Below are 18,561 nucleotides of genomic sequence, written 5' to 3' on the forward strand. Positions count from 1 at the left end.
ACAAAGCGTAAATCTGGTGTTGAACGAAAGCAAAATTGACATGGTTTCGTCAACGGATTCACAAAGAAAAAATATGGCTGGGATCACCGTTGAAGAGAATGTTTGAGTTCTTCTCTGCCTCTTAGCTTAGGAACAGAGCATTCTCATTCAGAAGTCTTACAGTGGGATCCGAGTATTAGGGGCACACTTTTTTTAATTTTGCCTTGGGCACTCAAAACCTTTGGGCCGGCCTTGACAAGGACTAGTATTTGAAATAGTACAATAGAGAGATTGAGATTTGATTAAGAAGCCCCATGAAAGATCGAACACAAATTTCCAAAGTGGAATGATTCTGTTATTCTGGTATACATATTTTCTGGAGTTATCAATTGTAACACGATAATGTGGGGAAAATTTTTCAGTGCTTGGTGGGTACCACGTGGTGCCCGCTCGGCGCATCCGAGCCGTCCATTGTGTTTTTGGACGGCTCGAATTTGGAGAGAGGAAAATGAGAGAGAGAGTGTTGGGATGAGAGGAGAGAGAGGATTTCAATCCAAGCCGTCCAAAAGTGCATTGGATAGCCCAGATGTGCCGAGCGGGTACCACATGGGATATACCCACCTAGCATTGGAAAAATTTCTCATAATGCGGTCCTCCTTGTAAGAGATTCACTTTCCTGTGATGGGTTCCAATATTTTCTGATTTTCTCTCTCTCCACATCATTGCAATTATGGATTATGTATTTTTCATGCTTCTGTCGCTGGCTCGCAATGGCAACCATGTATCATTGACCCAGCTAAAGCAAACATTTGGAGAGGTGCAATGAAATTAGGATCTCCATTTCAAGCTTGAAATGTATGGAGCATGCAGATCACTCAATAGAAAACAACCAAGAAGGTGACTAATCTTTTTATTTTTTGAATCATCCGAAACTGCTAAAAGGCTCACATGGAAAAATGAGACAAAGGGGGAACAGCCACCCCAGTTTTGGGGGCGAGAGAGCCTCTCATTGCCATAGTTGGTACTGAGTGGAGCAGCTTTGTTCGCGATCCATTCTTCAGACTCACCAACATGAATACCTAGCTTCTAATTTGACTCTACCTCAACCCCTTGAAGACCCAAAGCCTGAATACACGTCTCACTGATTGCATGGAGTTCCCCCTGTAAAAGCCGAACGAATCATAATTGATTTAGCCAAACCTTCCACCACCATCCCATTCCATTCTTTTTATTAGCACCACCGCAGCTTTACCCTCTCTACTAGTTGGTTTATGAGGCATGTCACAGTTAGCCTTGATTTTCCTAAAGTCCGGAGCCTTCCACAGAGACACACCATCCGCAACTGGAGGGTTATCCGTATGGACTGAAGGAATCACACAATCATTCAGAAATTCCATTGAAGCAAAGTTGGCCTTAGCTACTGTTTCCATGGGATTTACACTAACATGTCAAAAAACTAACTCATTCCTGGATTTCCAGATGAACCAAAGAAATAACAGCCACAGAACTCAACAACTCACAAGCTTCATTTTTAGGGTGATTTTCAAAAATATTAACAGACCACTTAACAGAAGACCCAGAAGTACCCAAAGGACCTTGGAGATGCAAATCACAGCCAAACCAAACTGCCCTCGCCCACTAACAGAAAAACAGCAAGTGTTCTATTGACTCAACACAGCTATCACATACTGGGCAAGAGTAATAGAGGGTACCTACGTTTGAATAAATTCTCCCTTTTTGCATGACTGTTTCTGCACACTCTCCACAAAAAATTCCTCACCTTGTTTGGGGCTTTAAGCTTCCAAATCGACTTCCAAAACCCTTCACTAGGTTTAAAGGAAGATTCTGCCCTGCTAGTAGGAGATGATGATTGCAATTGAAAAGCCAAATGGTACCCAGACTTGACTGAATAAACCCCATTGGAGTTATAATGCCACATCAGTTGGCCCCCTTTATTTATTACGGGAAGAGGGATAGGCTTGTGTATAGCAATGCTCAGAGAGGGGATAGGCATGCAACAAATGGATAAGTTGCGTAAGGATGACTATAAGGAATTGGTTCATCACAAAGCACATTCCATGTCTCGGACTTCAGATTATAGTATACTACTTTCCCTCGAATGGTTAACACAAGTCCAAAATCTTTTTCCTTCTCCCCCTCCACAAAACCCAAGATCGAATAGTAATGGATTGTGCTTTCCAATTCGGGGAATACAGAAATCAAGGGTCCAAGATTGACCTGAAACTTCACAATCCAACAATAGTCCTTGTCCATCTCAAGGATACTGAACGCCACAGCAGAAAGTGTATTAGTCTGAATAAGAGTCAAACGGCCACCACATTCTCCAAAATACCTAATCTTGTCCACACGATCAATTTTCGGCGGGTTTGGCAATTCTAACATCTTCTCTGAATCAATGTCAAATCCCGAGATAACATTCCCCTCACCTATCCAGTGGATAACACCACTACAAAACACCACGTGTATAACCCTTGTAACGGGTGGATGCAGTTGTTTCCAAGATGAACTCTCCGAAAAATAGATATCAATTTGAACACGGGGATAAAAACCCATAACCACAACTTTATAGTGAGGCGATTTCAAAGGATCAAAAGCCAAGAAAGCACGTAACACATAACGAAGAAGCCTAGATGGAAGCAATTTATATGACTGCGTAGTAGGGTTACAAACAAGGTAACAACGACTCGTGAAGACTTGAGGAGAAATACAGCAGCGATACTCACATAACAGTAAGCCGTTAGAAGAGTGGGTAATCTCCGGGAAGGATTCAACAGCTCCAACAACGCCATCGAGGAAGGCGAGCGTGTGTGGATTCGGGTGGCCCTGAAGCGAGACGTACGTAGGTTTTACGTTCTCACAGTTCCACCGCAAGAACAAACCCAAGGCGGAGGGCCTACGGTTTCGGCCGGACTGTCTGGTGGCGAATTGGGAGTCGGAGATGAGAGAAAGCCAGTGCTTTGACACGGACTTGAATCGGACTAGGGATGTGGCCGGAAGACACAGAAGGATCTCGGTAAGGAGATCGGTGTTGTTGGCAATTAGTTCCGCCGCCAGTGAGGGTCCCGACGAAGCACGACCGATAATCGGGTTTCTTCTTTCACCGGATGATTCATTCATGGCGTTGTTACAGGAGAAAGGGGTTTTGATATGATATTAAGATCTTTACTTCTTCCTCTTTTTATTTGATCAGATATTAAGATATTTACTTCACGCTTGGAAATGTATAGACATCTTTGATGCAGCAACTATCGTAAACTAACTGAAACCCTAGCAAAAGACGAACCCTAGCCGAAAGATACAGAGGGAGAACTAACCGAAACGGACCTCAAGAGATGCAACAGGGGAAAAAAAAAAGACGAAACCCCAGCCGCCGCCATGTCCGGCACTCTAGGACCACTGGCGACTACCCGGCCTCTGGTTCGACGACGCCCGGAAAATGAGTAGCCGAGAAAAACTTCGATTGGCTTGGAGATAGAGGACCCCAAGTGTATGATCGGTGTACGAGAGATTATTCCATGCCCCCGGGCATAGCCACGTGGTGCCCGGGGCTTTCTGCACCACACATTTCAGTGTGGGCCACACATCTGCACCACACATTTCAGTGTGGGCCCACACTGAAATGTGTGGTGCAGAAAGCCCTGAGGTCACCACGTGGTCATGCCCCAAGGGCATAGTATAATTTTCCGTTCCCTTAACTATACACTGTTTTTGTACTTCGTCTTTAAACTATAAAAATCGCTTATATCTTTCAATTTTATGATTGGAACCAATTTGGTCTAATAGTTAGTAGAAACGGAGCATAGTTTGAGGACGGAGCATAGTTTGAGGACAAAGTAGACAAATGAAGCATAATATAGAGATGAAATATTAGACCAAGGAAATGTTTAATTTTTTTTTCCAAAACCGGAAATTCGTTAACGGTATACCAATGATTCCAATTAAAAAGTTCAGGAATAAAATAGGTAATTTTTGTAGTTTAAGACCGAAATAAAAAAAAGAAACATAGTTTAGGAGATAAAAAAAAAAAAAAAAACTCTTCTGTTTAGTATTGTAAAGATTGTGTGGAAAACTAAGAAACAAACAATGAGAAATAATAGTTCAAGATTATGTCATAGCAATATATTTCACATTTCATTGACGCGAAAGTTGTAGCGAACGCTAGTTGTGAGTATTATCTTTTAAATATGTGGATTTGATGTGCTAGTGATGAGTATTATTCTCTTAAACATGCGGATCCAATCTTGCATCAATGTCATAAAAAACACAATTGATATTTACTTCTCCAGATATAAAGTAGTCAAATATCACAGAGAAACAACACCGTAAATTGTGTCCCACGAGGAAATCTTCTTAGAGAATCCAAAGATACGTATGCGACAATTTAAAATAAATCAACGAAAATTGAAGAAACAGAACTGCGAGATATTGGCAACAACCATTGAAACATAGATATCGATACGCATGGCTGGCTTTAGACATACATTAAGGGTGCGGCAGGATCGAGCTACCAAATTTTAATTATTTTTTGGATCCCCAATTTTTGTTTGCTCTTGTATTGGAGTACATAGAATTTGTAGTGGAGCTTAATAATTACTACGTTTCACAACTAGTTACAGTCCCTCTGCTTCAACGTTTCAATGATTTTCATCGGTGCAATCTTTGGAGCTGCCTCCAGCTCCAAAAGCTTCCCTAACCTCTTTCCCAACCTTTTTAGGCCCCGTTCCGCTAACAAAAATAAGTACTCCTTCGAATACTTATTTTTTGAATTCGAAGCGATGTATTGTGAGAGAATGATCTGTCTCCTTGTCCATCATTATAATCATCATTATGTATACTTCATGCTTCTATCGCTATGGGACCACCTGAGAAATTTCCATGAATAATTGGCCCTTCTAAAGGAAATATTTGGTGCTGCAGCTTCAGCAATATTAATGCAGATATACTGTGAAGAAATTGCTTTCCATCATTACAAAAGTAATGCAGCAATCTTCTTATCAGCTATGAGCATTGGATTAGACTATATATGTTGGTGGAAGTTCTTCCGGTCTCGATATTCTTACTAAGTGTAAAACATCCAGTACCATAGGAAGTGTCGTATAATTAATACCGTCGCTATTAGCCTCGATATTCTTACTAAGTGTAAAACATTCAGTACCATAGGAAGTGTCATATAATTAAGTGCCATCGCTATTAGCCTCAGACTATAGATGATTATAATATTGTATATCTCTTCATTATTAGTACCGTCAAACAAACAGGCCGAAAGAACCAATTGTTCGCTGGCAAAATAGTAGGCAATATTTGCAGAAATATTACTGAGAAGGAATGTCTCACAGGCAGCTCAAAACAAGCAATGTTCCTCTTTTCACTCTTCAGAAACATTAATATTCCAATATGTTTGAATTCCATAAACCATTAATGTACAAATAAATAAATAAAAAAACAGGGCTATTTCGCATAAAATCCATTTCAGTACAGGAGGAATTACAAAATATACGAACCCTAATTCTCTTTTTGTTTGTTCTGTTTCCCCGCGATCACCAAATACAAACTGAAATGAATCTGCAAATTGGGAAATGTGACAACTGCTCTTTAAACTAATTCATTTCTGAACTTACAGTGTGCTTCTTTAATCCTTGTGACCTAATGAACTCTTCAATCTTCACCTTAAGCTCAGTGTCAGGAATCAGCATCTCCGAGGTTAGATGAGAACGGTTGAAAGGGTCCGTCTGTGATTCATGCCAGAAAGCAATAAGAGTCTTCATTCTAGAAGGAGAAAAGAAAATAGAAAGACTGAGGTAGGACGTACACTATCGCTAAGAAGATGCCGCTGAATAACAGGGCGATCAACTGTTATTCTGGAAGATGGTAAAATCACTGGATCCTTCATTAAGGTGTACTGCAATCAAGATAATTAATTTATCATCCGATCCAAATTATCAAATGCTCAAACAACAGCTGTGAAAATCTATTTTGATCCAAAAATACGAAATACAGAATATACCTGAATAGGGTCCAGGAACTCATCAGGTATCTCTCCAAGAGTAGCTTCAGCATCCAATGCCTCAGAAGCTGCAACTTTGGCTCTCGCACCAAGCTCAATAAACTCGTGTATAATCCTTGGATCTTCACCTATTCTTTGGAGGACGTCTGCTGCAGCACTGAACAACTGGGAGAATCAAACCATCAGATTAAGCTCATCCAATTCTACTCCTTAAAGAGAGTACATGAACAATCAATGCATATTTTTGATTGTCGAACGTGTTGATAGAGAAGTTAGTAAGTTACAAAATGATACTTCATTTACCTGCTCATTGTATGATCGACCATCCTTGGTGATGGCAGCTGGGAAAATATTTTCTTTGTCCCCCCTTGCCAGATGAACATAAATGTTGACAATCTAAGAATCAAATCATAGGAGTCAAATCATTGTTTCTCTTTGCCGATACTGCACTTGCATAATATATAGGTAATTGATATTCACACTGCCCTTTTTTATAACCACACTCCTTATAGGTCACCTTCAATTTGTATACTCTTTCACACTTGGAAGGACAGCATTGTAAATTCACATCACAAAAAGACAAAAAAAAAGGTGTGATTGTAAAAAAAGGGCAGGTTGAAAATCACTACCCTACCATATATACACATTTTTTGAGCAAATGAAACCAAAACTATTAAACTTCGAAAAACATGCCATCAGGGTTACACGAGAAATTATGATTTCCCCCTAAGCCATATTGACGTCAACATTAAACATATTCACAACACCACCAGTATTGGTTGTATGCTGTCTGTAGAGTATTGTCCAATAAATGAATGCAAAATAGGCAAACACAATTCATCAGGAGGGCATTTATCTTATCCCAGAGTCCAACGCCAGAAGATCATAAGTATGTGGGAAGGGAGCATCATTACCAAATGTAATGCTGCTAGGTCATTCATACTTTGTCAGAAATCCTCAAACTGAAGTCATATTAGGTTAAGAAGTTACTCTCATTTTCATTATGACCTCAGCCAGCAACCTTAACTAGCAGTTTAGATGTGTAATACCAAAACTTTCATTGACAAGGCCAGGACCCTGGACCAGATACAGCGCTTAACTTAATTCATCAAAAGTACAATCCTCATTTTTCTTGGCATACCAGCAGTCCATTTTAAAGTTTTTTTTACAACATCACCAAGGAGAAGCGATCCGTTTGCCATCTTCCAATCTAAATTTCACCAAATTGAAGAGAAATAGCTCGCTCATAAAAAAAAAGAAGAAGTTACATTCACGGTAATGCCAACCTGCTTAAGCAACAGCTTTGGACGGAATTCATACTTTTCAGGATCTTTCAAACTAAGAGATTTCCTTTGGGGGCCCACAAGTTGAAGCAAGAAGTAATTGAGCATGCTGGCCACTCTTTCAACCTGGAAAAAGAACCACACAATTTTCATTTGAGACATGTATAATGAGGTAACCTTTATATACAAGATAAAAGTTTCAGCAAGCCAAGAAGTCTTATTTGATTGAAAACATAGAAATTTGGATGGATTAAGTCATGAATACAGCATCAACAATATATTACCATCTCGGGTAGTAGGAAAGGAGCTGTAATCTGCTCTGAAGTAAATGCTAGCATGGTCACATCTTCATTTGCCAACTTCATATCAATGCGAATGATCTATGGTCACCAAGAAATTTAAAGATGAATAGACTGCAAATGGTAAACATATTAAACAATAACAACAGAAATGCTAAAATAACAAACAGACATTTTCCTGGGAGTGGAACAATCGGGTTCTCTCCTGCCTCTCTTGGGCCGGTCTTCGCTCCCATTCTGTTGTGTTAGACATCTCCGCTTCCAATTCTTTCATTTCAAGAATTTTGTTTAGACTTTCGTCGAGAAGATAGATGCTATCGTTGATTAGGAAGTTTAAGAAGTTCAAGTACACGCCCTTCTCTTCTTCTCTAGCAATCTGAAACAGCATATAGATTGCAGGTGCAGAAACTTATTTAACTAAATCTGATGGGCATGCCAAATGAAGTTTTTACATATTACAGTGCATGACTATGACTTACCTGTCTCCATGCATTGCGGTGACTAGGAACCTGCCATAAGTATTCGAGAAGTTCCGCAATATTGTGGCGGATGTTGAACTTGTCATAGAACTGCACAGGGATCGGAAAGAAAGGATGCACATAAAAAGAAAGAAAGGTATGGAAAACATCACATTCATAACTGGACACTTGGATCATATATTGGAAATTTAAGACCAAGAGGAAAACATCCTCAAGAAAAGGGCTGGAAAGGACTTGAGTTAGGTTCAATAAGATTCATAAGAATACTAGTTTGATTCACGCAAGGAACATAGTTAAAATGAAATGATGTTGCACACAAACTCAAGGTCAACCAGCATAAACATGACATAAGCCATTGCTTGAAACCCAACACAGAACACGGCAAAAACCATTGAAACAAGTAGCTTGGACAGGTTAGCACGTCATTGTCTTAACCCGGGGTAGAGCCCTCCAGATGAAGGCAAAAAGGACAATATAGTACTCTTGCTCATCTATATGGAAGTCCAAAAAAAAATTTCATATCGTCTAACTGAAAAGACTGGAGACAACATTAGAGGCTTTCAATGCTTTCTGAAGCTGAGAAAATCTGGAACTCAATATTGACAACCAATTAATGTTTTGACACGCTTAAAAACTCACTTATGAAAAGAAGGCTAAGAGAATCTATGAGAAAAGGAACAAGCATAAGTAGAAGATTAGGTCAACACTCAAAGGGAAGAACAGAGTAATTGTCTATAGTGCAAAAAATAAACCAGAAGCTTGATGTCTCAAAACTAAAGATGATTTTCTCTGGGTGTGAATCACCTGCGTGTGTGAACCTGTGAACTCGATGTCAACATAAAGCTTCAGAAGATTCCTCACAAGATACTCTAGAGACAGTTGGTGCCCTTCAAATAGTGAAGCCGTGACAGATGAGCCACTGCACACAAAAGTTCAAGGCGTTATTACCTAAAGCTTGAAGGGCAGCTTTTTTCTCCTTTTTCTCGATGGAATAAAGTAGTACAGAAACAAATGAGGAGCCTTCTACTTCAGTACATTGGGAAACATGAATTACCTTCTACGAGGCATCCAACAATTCAGTACTTCAACCATTTTTGCTCTTAAATATGGATTTCTGATGAAATCTGGACTTCCCATGAACATGATAATAAAGTTCATAAAGTCATCCTGTCGAGCAAGAATGAAAAGAAAAATTATACAAACTATGTCAAAGACCTTATGGAGAATACACATGCCATGAACTTAAGATAAACCCTCGGTATTTAAGGTACCAGTACGACACCATCTAAAGCTTTAGGAATCCTAGAAGCAAAAATAAGCAATTCCATGGCATCTTCCACTAAGTGCTCCGGCATGCATGCAAATTCCATTGGGCAAGTCGAAGGTAGAGGCATTTTGAAACCACCAACCAGACCGACCAACCAAACCACCAACAACCGGTAGAAAGACAATGCACGCTGAAGAAGTTCCCCATCCTAGGAATAACACAGCAGATTCATCATGTCAGAAAGCACCATGAGACAACTTTATTTGAAATATAGAGATCAGCAAGCAGTTGCAAAAATGAGCTTTGGCTTAGTTGGTCCTTTTGTGGGGCTGGAAGTTTCAATCCTTGTGGGCATGGAGCTCAAAAGTATTTCCATTGGGATAACACGAGGATGAGTTGTCTGAACAGATTAAGATACTATGGTTTCCAGACACTGTTTACTTCATTTAATATAATACCGACACACATCACATAAGAAAGTGAAAAAGTGAGTCTTGTTAATAAATAAAAACAATTGCAACAGCACAAATTTTGAACAAGATATTTCACCCAATTTCCAAAACAAAGCCTAGCTCAATTTCATGGATAAGCAGTAAAAAATCTGAAAACATTCATATTGGTATACCGCTCTGCACTTTGTCTCCCCGAACCATGAACAAATATCCAATTAACCTTCAGCATCCCACTACAGTACCTTCAAACCAAATAGTATTGAAAAGTGATTGATTAAGTCACTAACTTTCTGTAATCTTTCTTCTCCTATTCTGCAGCTAAAGGATTTCCAAAGCAAGGATGAATAGCTTTTAATATTCAAAACATATGCTGCTCATGCATTTGATGAAATGGTCATTTAGGGCTGACAAAAAAATTTCCCACGAACGGTGATATAATCCTTTCCTTTAGTGCTGTCCTGTCCAAAAAAGTATATGATCATTCATTGTTCTTCCCAAAGAGGGAAAAAATATTTCAAATTTGATTAGTTTACTCAAAAAATCTGCAGCATAAAGATGCCTACGATTGGGAGAATGAAATCATAAACAGATTCATCAGAGAAGGAAAACCATATCTTAACTTCCATTCCTGACCAAGGTATGAAATATCAGTTCTGGAAAGAAGATCTAAGGCATAGACAAGCCTGCCCACAAAGGAAGAGACACTCCAAGAAGATCTAAGGCATAGACAAGCCTGCCCACAAAGGAAGAGACACTCCATCAGAAGTGTGCAATCACGCCCCATCATGATAGTAGAAAAATAGTCCTTCAAACCAAGACTCCACATGCAACGAAACCAGGGCTTAATGAAGTAGTTTTGCTAAAGCGGAGCATGTCTGCCATTCCCAACCACTTTCTGGGTGAAACTGTTACTTCTGCTAGTTTTTATACAAATAGTTAAAAAGTGTAATGGTAAAATCGGCATCACCAGCAGCTGACCAGCTATCAGCTCTGACCCATTGTGCTAAACTGAATATGGTGACCTTGGGTGAGGAGACCATGAATCTTTTAGCATACAATGACAATTCAATGTATATGAGAATGCCAAACATCAAGTGTTAAGAATTGATTCAACTTGTCAACTATGGTAACTGCTGTTCACGGGCAAGGCAGGTAATTCACCATGTGAGCGACCAGAATTTATCAGCAATAGTATGCCTTCTTAAACGTGAAAATACGTACACAGACGCAAAAAAACATGAGCCCAAACACAAAAACATTTAGAGACACGCATATTGAGGATGGTATACCCTAAGTATCTGAGCTTCATAACATAGCTTTTCCTGCGAATATAACTCAATTTCTTTCTCAAGGCGAGCTATATCCAGCTCCAGCTGCTGGGAAGGTGCTTGCCCTTGCATGGATTTAAAAGAGGAGAGAGTATCTTCGCATCTTGAGATATCCTGAATCCATTCAAACAATGGATTACCAAGAATTAGTGAAAGAAATATGGACATGTCGAAATAACACTGCCCTTGGCAGAAGAGAAAAAAACTAAACGGAATAAAGGTGAACAACTTCAAAATTTGACAAGATACAGCCATTAAAATCCTATTTTGTCTTTCTTTGTGCAAGGAAAGCATTTTGTTACCTGAACAAGATGCTTAAAGTCGGAAAATGCTTTCAAGAGACCCAAGTTTAGCGCCCTTGCAGTCATAAAGAAACATTCACAAATAAATGTGTATTTAGTTTTTCCACAACTGCTGGAGAATGGCTTATTGTGGAGGACAGGCCCACCAACGTTACTTCCAGAACTGGTAGCTTCTTGAGACTGTAACAACCTATTTTCTGCATCGTGTTGTTTAGAGACATCAGCTTTCCCAGCATTTTCTTGGCCTAACCATTCAGCAACTTCTTCCGATGATGCATGTAAAGCAGTCAGTCCTCTAATATCGGTTTCATCACCAACATTCAGGAACAAAAGTAAGAATCCAAAACAAGAGGAAGAAAAAATTTGCAAAAGGAAAACCTAATAGATAGGGAACAGAAAGCCCTCACCTTAAATCCAACCGCGTACTGTAAAATACATATCCAGGATCAATTTTGTCCCTCTTTGTAAAATTTGCATCTAGAAATGGCTCACATAGCCGAAGCATAACAGCACTTAGACTGACAAACATGCCAGAACTTGCACAAGCTATTGGATCAACCTGGGACCAAGCAAGCCATTCCAAAAAAAAAAATTGAGACCAAATAACTTGTGGAAAGCAAAGAAGAAGGGAGGGATTTTTTCAAACTACATATCTCAGCAGGGAAAAAGGTAGAACCAGGACCAGTGAAATCACGATGTCTTCTTTTGCCAGGGACACTTTTAGGCAGAAAACATCAGGTTACAAGTTCTACCATGCCCTTTGATATAGGGGACTTTTAGCCAATATCAAGTCTTCATTTTATTATTTTTATTTTTTACTTTTTTGGGGGGTGTACATTATTGCACTAGAACCAAAACAAAGCCCTAGGACACATGATCAGTAATCTTGTTAATGCAATCATTATTCATAAATTGTGGAACGTGACAGTTATATCTTAAACAATGCTATGACCTGGACTCTTACCTGCATATGGGCCCTTGATGAATTTTTATTTATCACCTCTCCAAGATACTCAAGAACATTTTCACGAGTTTCAGCATTTTTAAGAAGACAGAGAAGAACTTCTGACAAGCCATCATACAGGTTATTCATGACAGTTTTGATTGTAGTGAACGAAGATAACAAATCTGCCGGACGACGGGTTGATGCTTCTGAGAAGCACTGCTGGCTGGTGTTAAAAAGAGAAAAACATTCTGATGTAAGAAAACCTTATTATCCAGTCTCTTGCAATAAGATTCATGAAGAAATGAAAAATTAGGACACAATACAGAGTTTAATAAAACATCTTTATATTCGTAGTTTTCCACTCGTAGTTTATGCATCAAAAAGTAAATAGCACCAAGGCTCAATGGGCAATCAAATGCATCCCCTTGAAATCTTTTATACAGTGCAACTGAGAAATAAAACGATATGTAGTCCTTTCAACTAATTCCACGAGTCGAAAGATAATAACAGTGTTTCTTCCTTCCAAAATAATTAATCTATGCTCTCACGTCTTATCTTCTCTTGGTGTTTCCACTACCATCCCGCGAAGGTTTTCATTGCTAATTCTATCTCGCAAAATCTTACCACATGTATCTCAACAATCTCATTTCACATACACTCATCTTACACGCATATCGTTTCTTAGTAGCCCAGCACTACATGCCATATAACACGACTGGTCTTACAGCGCCACAATAGAATTTCCTCTTCAAATTTGTTGGTATCCTGCGGTCACACAACATCCCCAAAGCACTTTGGTACTTGACTAATCTAATATATCTGCTACACTCTGTAATCTCTCCATTTTTGCTAACAATTGAGCCAAGCCACCTAAAACGCTCGCTTCGTGGTAACTCCTGATTTTGGAGTGCCACTCTATTAACACTAGCACTTTTACTACCACTAAACTTACACTCCATGTACTCCGTTTTACTCGTACTGATCCTAAATCCTTTCGACTCCTATGTTCTCTCCCAGCTTCTAATTCAGCATTACACGCCCCTTGCAATTTCATCTAGAAAGACAATATTGTCTGCAAACAACATACACCGTGGATATCATCATGAATGTCTAGTTAATTTATCCATAACCAAGGAGAAAGAGGTAAGGACTCAAAGCGGACCCTTGGTGGGGGAATCTAATAGTTGTAACAATACCCTTGCACATATCCTTAAGAATGTCCATATACCTATTTGTCAAACCCTTTCTCTTCTTTGTACTCTTCAATTACTCACCTTAACGAGTAGATTGCTTCCATACTTGATCTACCAGGGGTAAACCCAAACTGATTCTCCGATAAAGCTGTAATCATTCCTATGTGACCCCCAAATCCAGGAAAATAAATGGCCTCTATTGAATGGAAAAAAGTACCATTATTTGATCCACTCCTGAAACTCTGATTGTGATATCACAAACCAAAAGAAGTAGAGCAATAAGTCAAGAAGTATCGTCTACTGAGTAACCACAAGATGATCAGTAGCCAACATCTAACCATCTAAGTTCCAGCCACACAAGACACTTTCACAGAATTGTCTTCCACCGAGATTTCTATCATGGAGATCCAGAACTTCCCAAGAAAAAAGAGAAGTGCCTGAACTACAAGTATCACAAACTTGTTTACTTGCTAAGTTTGGCTCCATTACAACCATGAAAAATGTGAATAGTGCAGACACTTAGAAACCAAACAAATAAAAACAACAGGACTTTACTTGCACATACATAAACAAGCTAACAATCAGACAATCAGTATTCAAATAACAAGGATGAGGTAAAATGCACGCTTAAAGGATAAGTTCAGTCACCACACCAATGATCAAAGCCATATCTTACTCTTCTTTGCACAATCGCCATTCTTTTCTCACATCTCCACAAAATCAGTCATCTCTCTAAAATCATCTTCTACACCAAATTCTATCCTCCTTATTATCTGAACATGTTATGTTAAAGAAGGCAGATGTTCGTGTTCCTGAAAGTCCACCATGCTTTTCTTTCTCTTTGTATCTGAGGAACCTATGTTTCTACTCCAACACTATCACAAAATAAACTGACTTATGCAACAGTTTTCTTGCTTATTAACTCAAACACCGATAAAAAATTAAAACTGCGGCATCCTTTTTATAGACTTGTATCAATTACGTTATACAGATACCAAATACGATGCAATAAACATAAGAACCATAAGTTCTAATGATTCGAAGGAAAACCATAGAGACAAGCAGAATGGAAAATTTCTGTACAAGAAACAACAAACGCAAATCCGGATAGGAGGAAATCGAACTCACCCCACATCAGGCTGACTTTTGAACATGGCATGATCGGGAAGAGCACTGACATGAAAAAAGGGCCCCAAAATGCTCGTCATCTCAATCACGCGCCCGTTCAAATACGCACCCTTTGGTATCCACCAAAGATGGTTCACCAAACACTTTGCACCGACTGGAAAACTAACCAAAAGCAACAAAGCCCTGAGAGGGTGCTGGAAATTCCCTAGAGCAGACACCTTGAGCACATTCCCTCTCAAGTCCTCAAACAACTGCTTCAAAATTGAGTCCAAACTATCAAAATCCGAATCCTTAAAAAACTCCTCCAAAAACCCCGGCGGACAACTAACCCCACCACCACCACTACCACTACTACTCCCCCCTCCGAACCTGTCAACCGAGCTCGAAACCTCAGCGAAAATCAATGGCAACAACGGCGACACGTTCGAGTTAGTTACAGCCCAATTGGGAAACATATCATTATTCCCTAAATGTATCCTACAATAATTAACAGCCAGTTTCTTAGCTTGTCTAATAACCGACTCCATCTCAGACCTAACCGCCTTATCTTTCATATTAGCAATTTTTTTCCCTTCATCGCAAGCGCGTCGATAACAACCGACTAGGTAATTAAACGGAGGCTCGGCGGACGCGAAATTACCAGAAAGCCGATCGATCAAAACCCTTTCCATGAGATCGCGTGAGAGCCTCAGCTCCCTGCCCTCGCTGAGGATTTCGGCCGCCGTCATCTCCAGGTAGACTATTCTCGAGTCGCTCTCCATCGAGTCAATTAGGGTTACAAGGAAGATCCTTTTGAGGATGATGTCCTCGATTTCGGCCGGAGACCTTTGGGGTTTTTGACTCGCCATGGATATAGGAATTAAAAAGCCTGTGCCTTGACGGAGCGGATAAGGATACAGGTTATGTACAGATGAAGGGGATCAATTGGATATAAGTTAAGGGGTTTGGAGAGATGTTTTAGGGAGATTCAGGGCGTGGGCTTTTGAAACAACATCGCTGGAGGAGAGAGGAGAGTGGTGGACTCATCGTGCGTATGGACTGCGGTTAGAGAGAGAGAGAGAGGAACCAGATCCTTGGACCTTGGGTTTTGAGGGTAACTGTGGAGACTTTGGAATTATATTTTTTATAATGAAGAGTAGTAAATATATAGCCAAGGGAGGGAAGAAATTAGTTTCCAAGTTGATTTTGGAATTGGAATTGGAAAGGAAAAAAATTAAGACTCTGTTTGGAAGTTAGGAAAAGAAAGGAAAATAAACGAAAGTTAAAATTTTTCTCTCTTCCATTTGTTTAGTATGGAAGGAAAAAGGGAAATTTTGTTTAGCTTAGGAAACTAACGCAAGTGATTAACTTATGCATCATAATTTTTTGATTTTGTCTTTATTCAATTTTTTTCTCATTTGTTGGTTTGACGCTAAATTTTTATGTGATATGAGTTCATTTCGATGAAATGAATCGAAAAAGTAAAAAATTATGACTTTTACACAAAAAATATTCTGAAAAATATCCAAAAAATAATCCAAAATTTGGCGTTTTGAACTTAAACAGTCCAAAAATCGACTTTTTGAACTTTTTGCTGGGATATTTTCTCAAAATATGTGTAGAAGTCATAATTTTTTGCTTTTCCGATTCCTAGACAAACTTATATCACATAAAAAGTTTGCTGTAAAACTAAAAAAGGCAAAAAAAAAAAAAATTTGAATAAGGGCAAAACCAAAAAATTATGCTGCATAAGTTAATTACTGGCGTAAACACCTCAAAGTCCCAAACTCAGTGTGCGTGCTTCCCGACACCAGCATACGACGTTGATTCCTCCACCGTCGCATTTCGACGTGGCAATTATTCTAGGACCACATCCAAACATACATCAAAAAACACACCCCCACACACAAGTGTATGTGGAGTTTCATTGCGCCATCATGTAATTCTAACCCCTCCACCGCCATACAATAGTGTGGAGCTTGTGAAAAAAACGCGGGGAAACGAGAACCCCATTGTGATGGAGGAGAGGCCTTCAACATCATATGGCGATGTTACGGATTGATCGTCTTTTGGTTGCTTTTCCGGTCATTGTTGTAATTCCTATTTCCAATTTGGAGTGAGATCCTTTGTGGTCCTTGTTAAACAGATTGAACAATCTCATTTCTGTTTATTTTATGAAATTTCCTGAGCTTATATTTACGTTGATAATCGTTCCATTTAAAGCTTATTAAGCGCATCAATAAGGTTAAGAATTATGTCGATAAGAGATCAATAAAATGAATAATCTCAACACATTCATGGGGAATTAAAATTTGGTATGTTTCTAATAGAGTTATACAGTAATATTTTTTCAAAATTGTATTCAGTATTGATCACCGTAGTAACAATCTCAACACATTCATGTGACTTTTTTCTCTAGAAATCCTAAGGTTCCGATTAGTTGTTGAAAATGTTGTGTGAAAAATTGATTCCCAGGAAAAATGAAGTGAGATAAAGTAAATGAAAATAAAAATTTATTTTATTGTACGTGTATCTCGCAGGAAAATAAGATTTCCTTCATTGGCAAGACCTATTTTTGTGGAAGAGTGTTATCGGGAAAGTTGAGGCTGTGAGTCTAACAACTTTTATAATAACAGAACATACAAAAAAATCATAAAAAAGTTGATTTTCTCTTCTTTTTTTCCATAATTTTTGTACAACTGAACGGGCCTAAGAGCATCTCCAATCCAATATTCTAATTGAGAGTATCAAAATACTCTATTTTATTCATAAAGTGATTTTAGAGAAAATCACTATTCCTATTTACTCCAACCACAAATCCTCTATTTTTCCCTCTAAAATCACTTTACGAAAAAAAATATTTTTTATACTCTCATAAGGATATGGTTGGTATAAAAATTTAGTTAGAAAAGCTTCCAAGGACAAAAATGTCTTTTAAAAAAGTGAATAGTGTTATGGAGATGATCCTCTATATTTTCTCTTACCCTTTAAATATAGAGGATCAAAATCCAACACCTTCAAATAGAGGAGGGTTGAGAGGATGAGTTGGAATATATTAATACTCTAAAATAGAAATATAGAGTATGGATAGGAGATGCTCTCCAATCCATACAAAATAGAGGATGGATGTAACACATTGAGGGGAGATTTTGTAATTTATTCCACTTTTTCTTCACTTTTTCTACTTTTTGGGAGAATCTTTGAGGGACCCACCGTCCTTTTTAGAGTTTGGTCCTCCAAAAGTAAATTTGGTCCTCTAAAAATGGAGGACCAAAAGTAAATTTGGAGTACAAATTTCCTCCAAACTCTAAAAAGGACGGTGGGTCCCTCAAAAATTCTCCCAAAAAAGTACAAAAAGTGAAGAAAAAGTGGAATAAATTACAAAATCTCTCCTCAATGTATTACATCCATCCTCTATTTTGTATGAATTGGAGATGCTCTAAGGAGGGCAGCACGCTCGCCCCGCCGCCCCATTCTTCTTGTTCTCCTTCCTCCAGGCAGCTCCCCTCTCCCCCTCCTCTACTTTCTCGGGTTCTAAAGATGGTGGAGAATTTTTATAAGAATATGCTCATAACTCTCCCATTATTTATGGACTATATAGTGGACCGTCTGAGTTTTCTTTTTTTTAAAAAAAATTTGGATCCAATCAACGAATGATGATGTATTCATAGGATTTTTTTAATGTTTTTTTTGAAAAAATTGATGGGCGAAAATAAGCAAAATTAATGCTCTCTCCGCACATGTTTGTTAGTCCGTTTTGGAGATTTCCACTTTAACCCCTATCCTTTGTATAGCTTCCAAGATATTACTCGTCTCAATCATGTTTTTCCATATCCTGATTGGATTTGGATTGTTGCTTTCTGTTTTTGACTTGAAAAAGAAGTGAGTGTTCTTTGTTATT

The 18,561-nt window shown here is 38.7% G+C and overlaps 2 protein-coding genes across 2 annotated transcripts; both read right to left on the reverse strand.

Moving 5' to 3' along the window:
• Window positions 1–860: 860 nt before the first annotated feature.
• Window positions 861–3,496, reverse strand: LOC131335122 (F-box protein At5g07610-like). Its single transcript, XM_058370335.1, has one exon. It carries the CDS (start codon window positions 3,115–3,117, stop codon window positions 1,975–1,977), a length of 1,143 nt encoding a protein of 380 aa, XP_058226318.1. The 5' UTR covers window positions 3,118–3,496; the 3' UTR covers window positions 861–1,974.
• A 1,845-nt stretch (window positions 3,497–5,341) lies between these two features.
• LOC131335123 (probable ubiquitin conjugation factor E4) lies at window positions 5,342–15,800 on the reverse strand. The gene is made up of 16 exons (XM_058370336.1): window positions 14,682–15,800; window positions 12,379–12,583; window positions 11,822–11,973; window positions 11,415–11,709; window positions 11,074–11,226; window positions 9,337–9,540; window positions 9,120–9,232; window positions 8,870–8,984; window positions 8,066–8,155; window positions 7,759–7,962; window positions 7,572–7,667; window positions 7,291–7,413; window positions 6,308–6,400; window positions 6,005–6,169; window positions 5,810–5,899; window positions 5,342–5,729 (listed from the first exon to the last, which is right to left on the reverse strand). Exons 1-16 carry the CDS (start codon window positions 15,527–15,529, stop codon window positions 5,598–5,600), a joined length of 3,078 nt encoding a protein of 1,025 aa, XP_058226319.1. The 5' UTR covers window positions 15,530–15,800; the 3' UTR covers window positions 5,342–5,597.
• Between the last annotated feature and the right edge of the window lie 2,761 nt (window positions 15,801–18,561).

This window comes from Rhododendron vialii, chromosome 8a (assembly GCF_030253575.1).
Source record: "Rhododendron vialii isolate Sample 1 chromosome 8a, ASM3025357v1".
Taxonomy (NCBI): domain Eukaryota; kingdom Viridiplantae; phylum Streptophyta; class Magnoliopsida; order Ericales; family Ericaceae; genus Rhododendron; species Rhododendron vialii.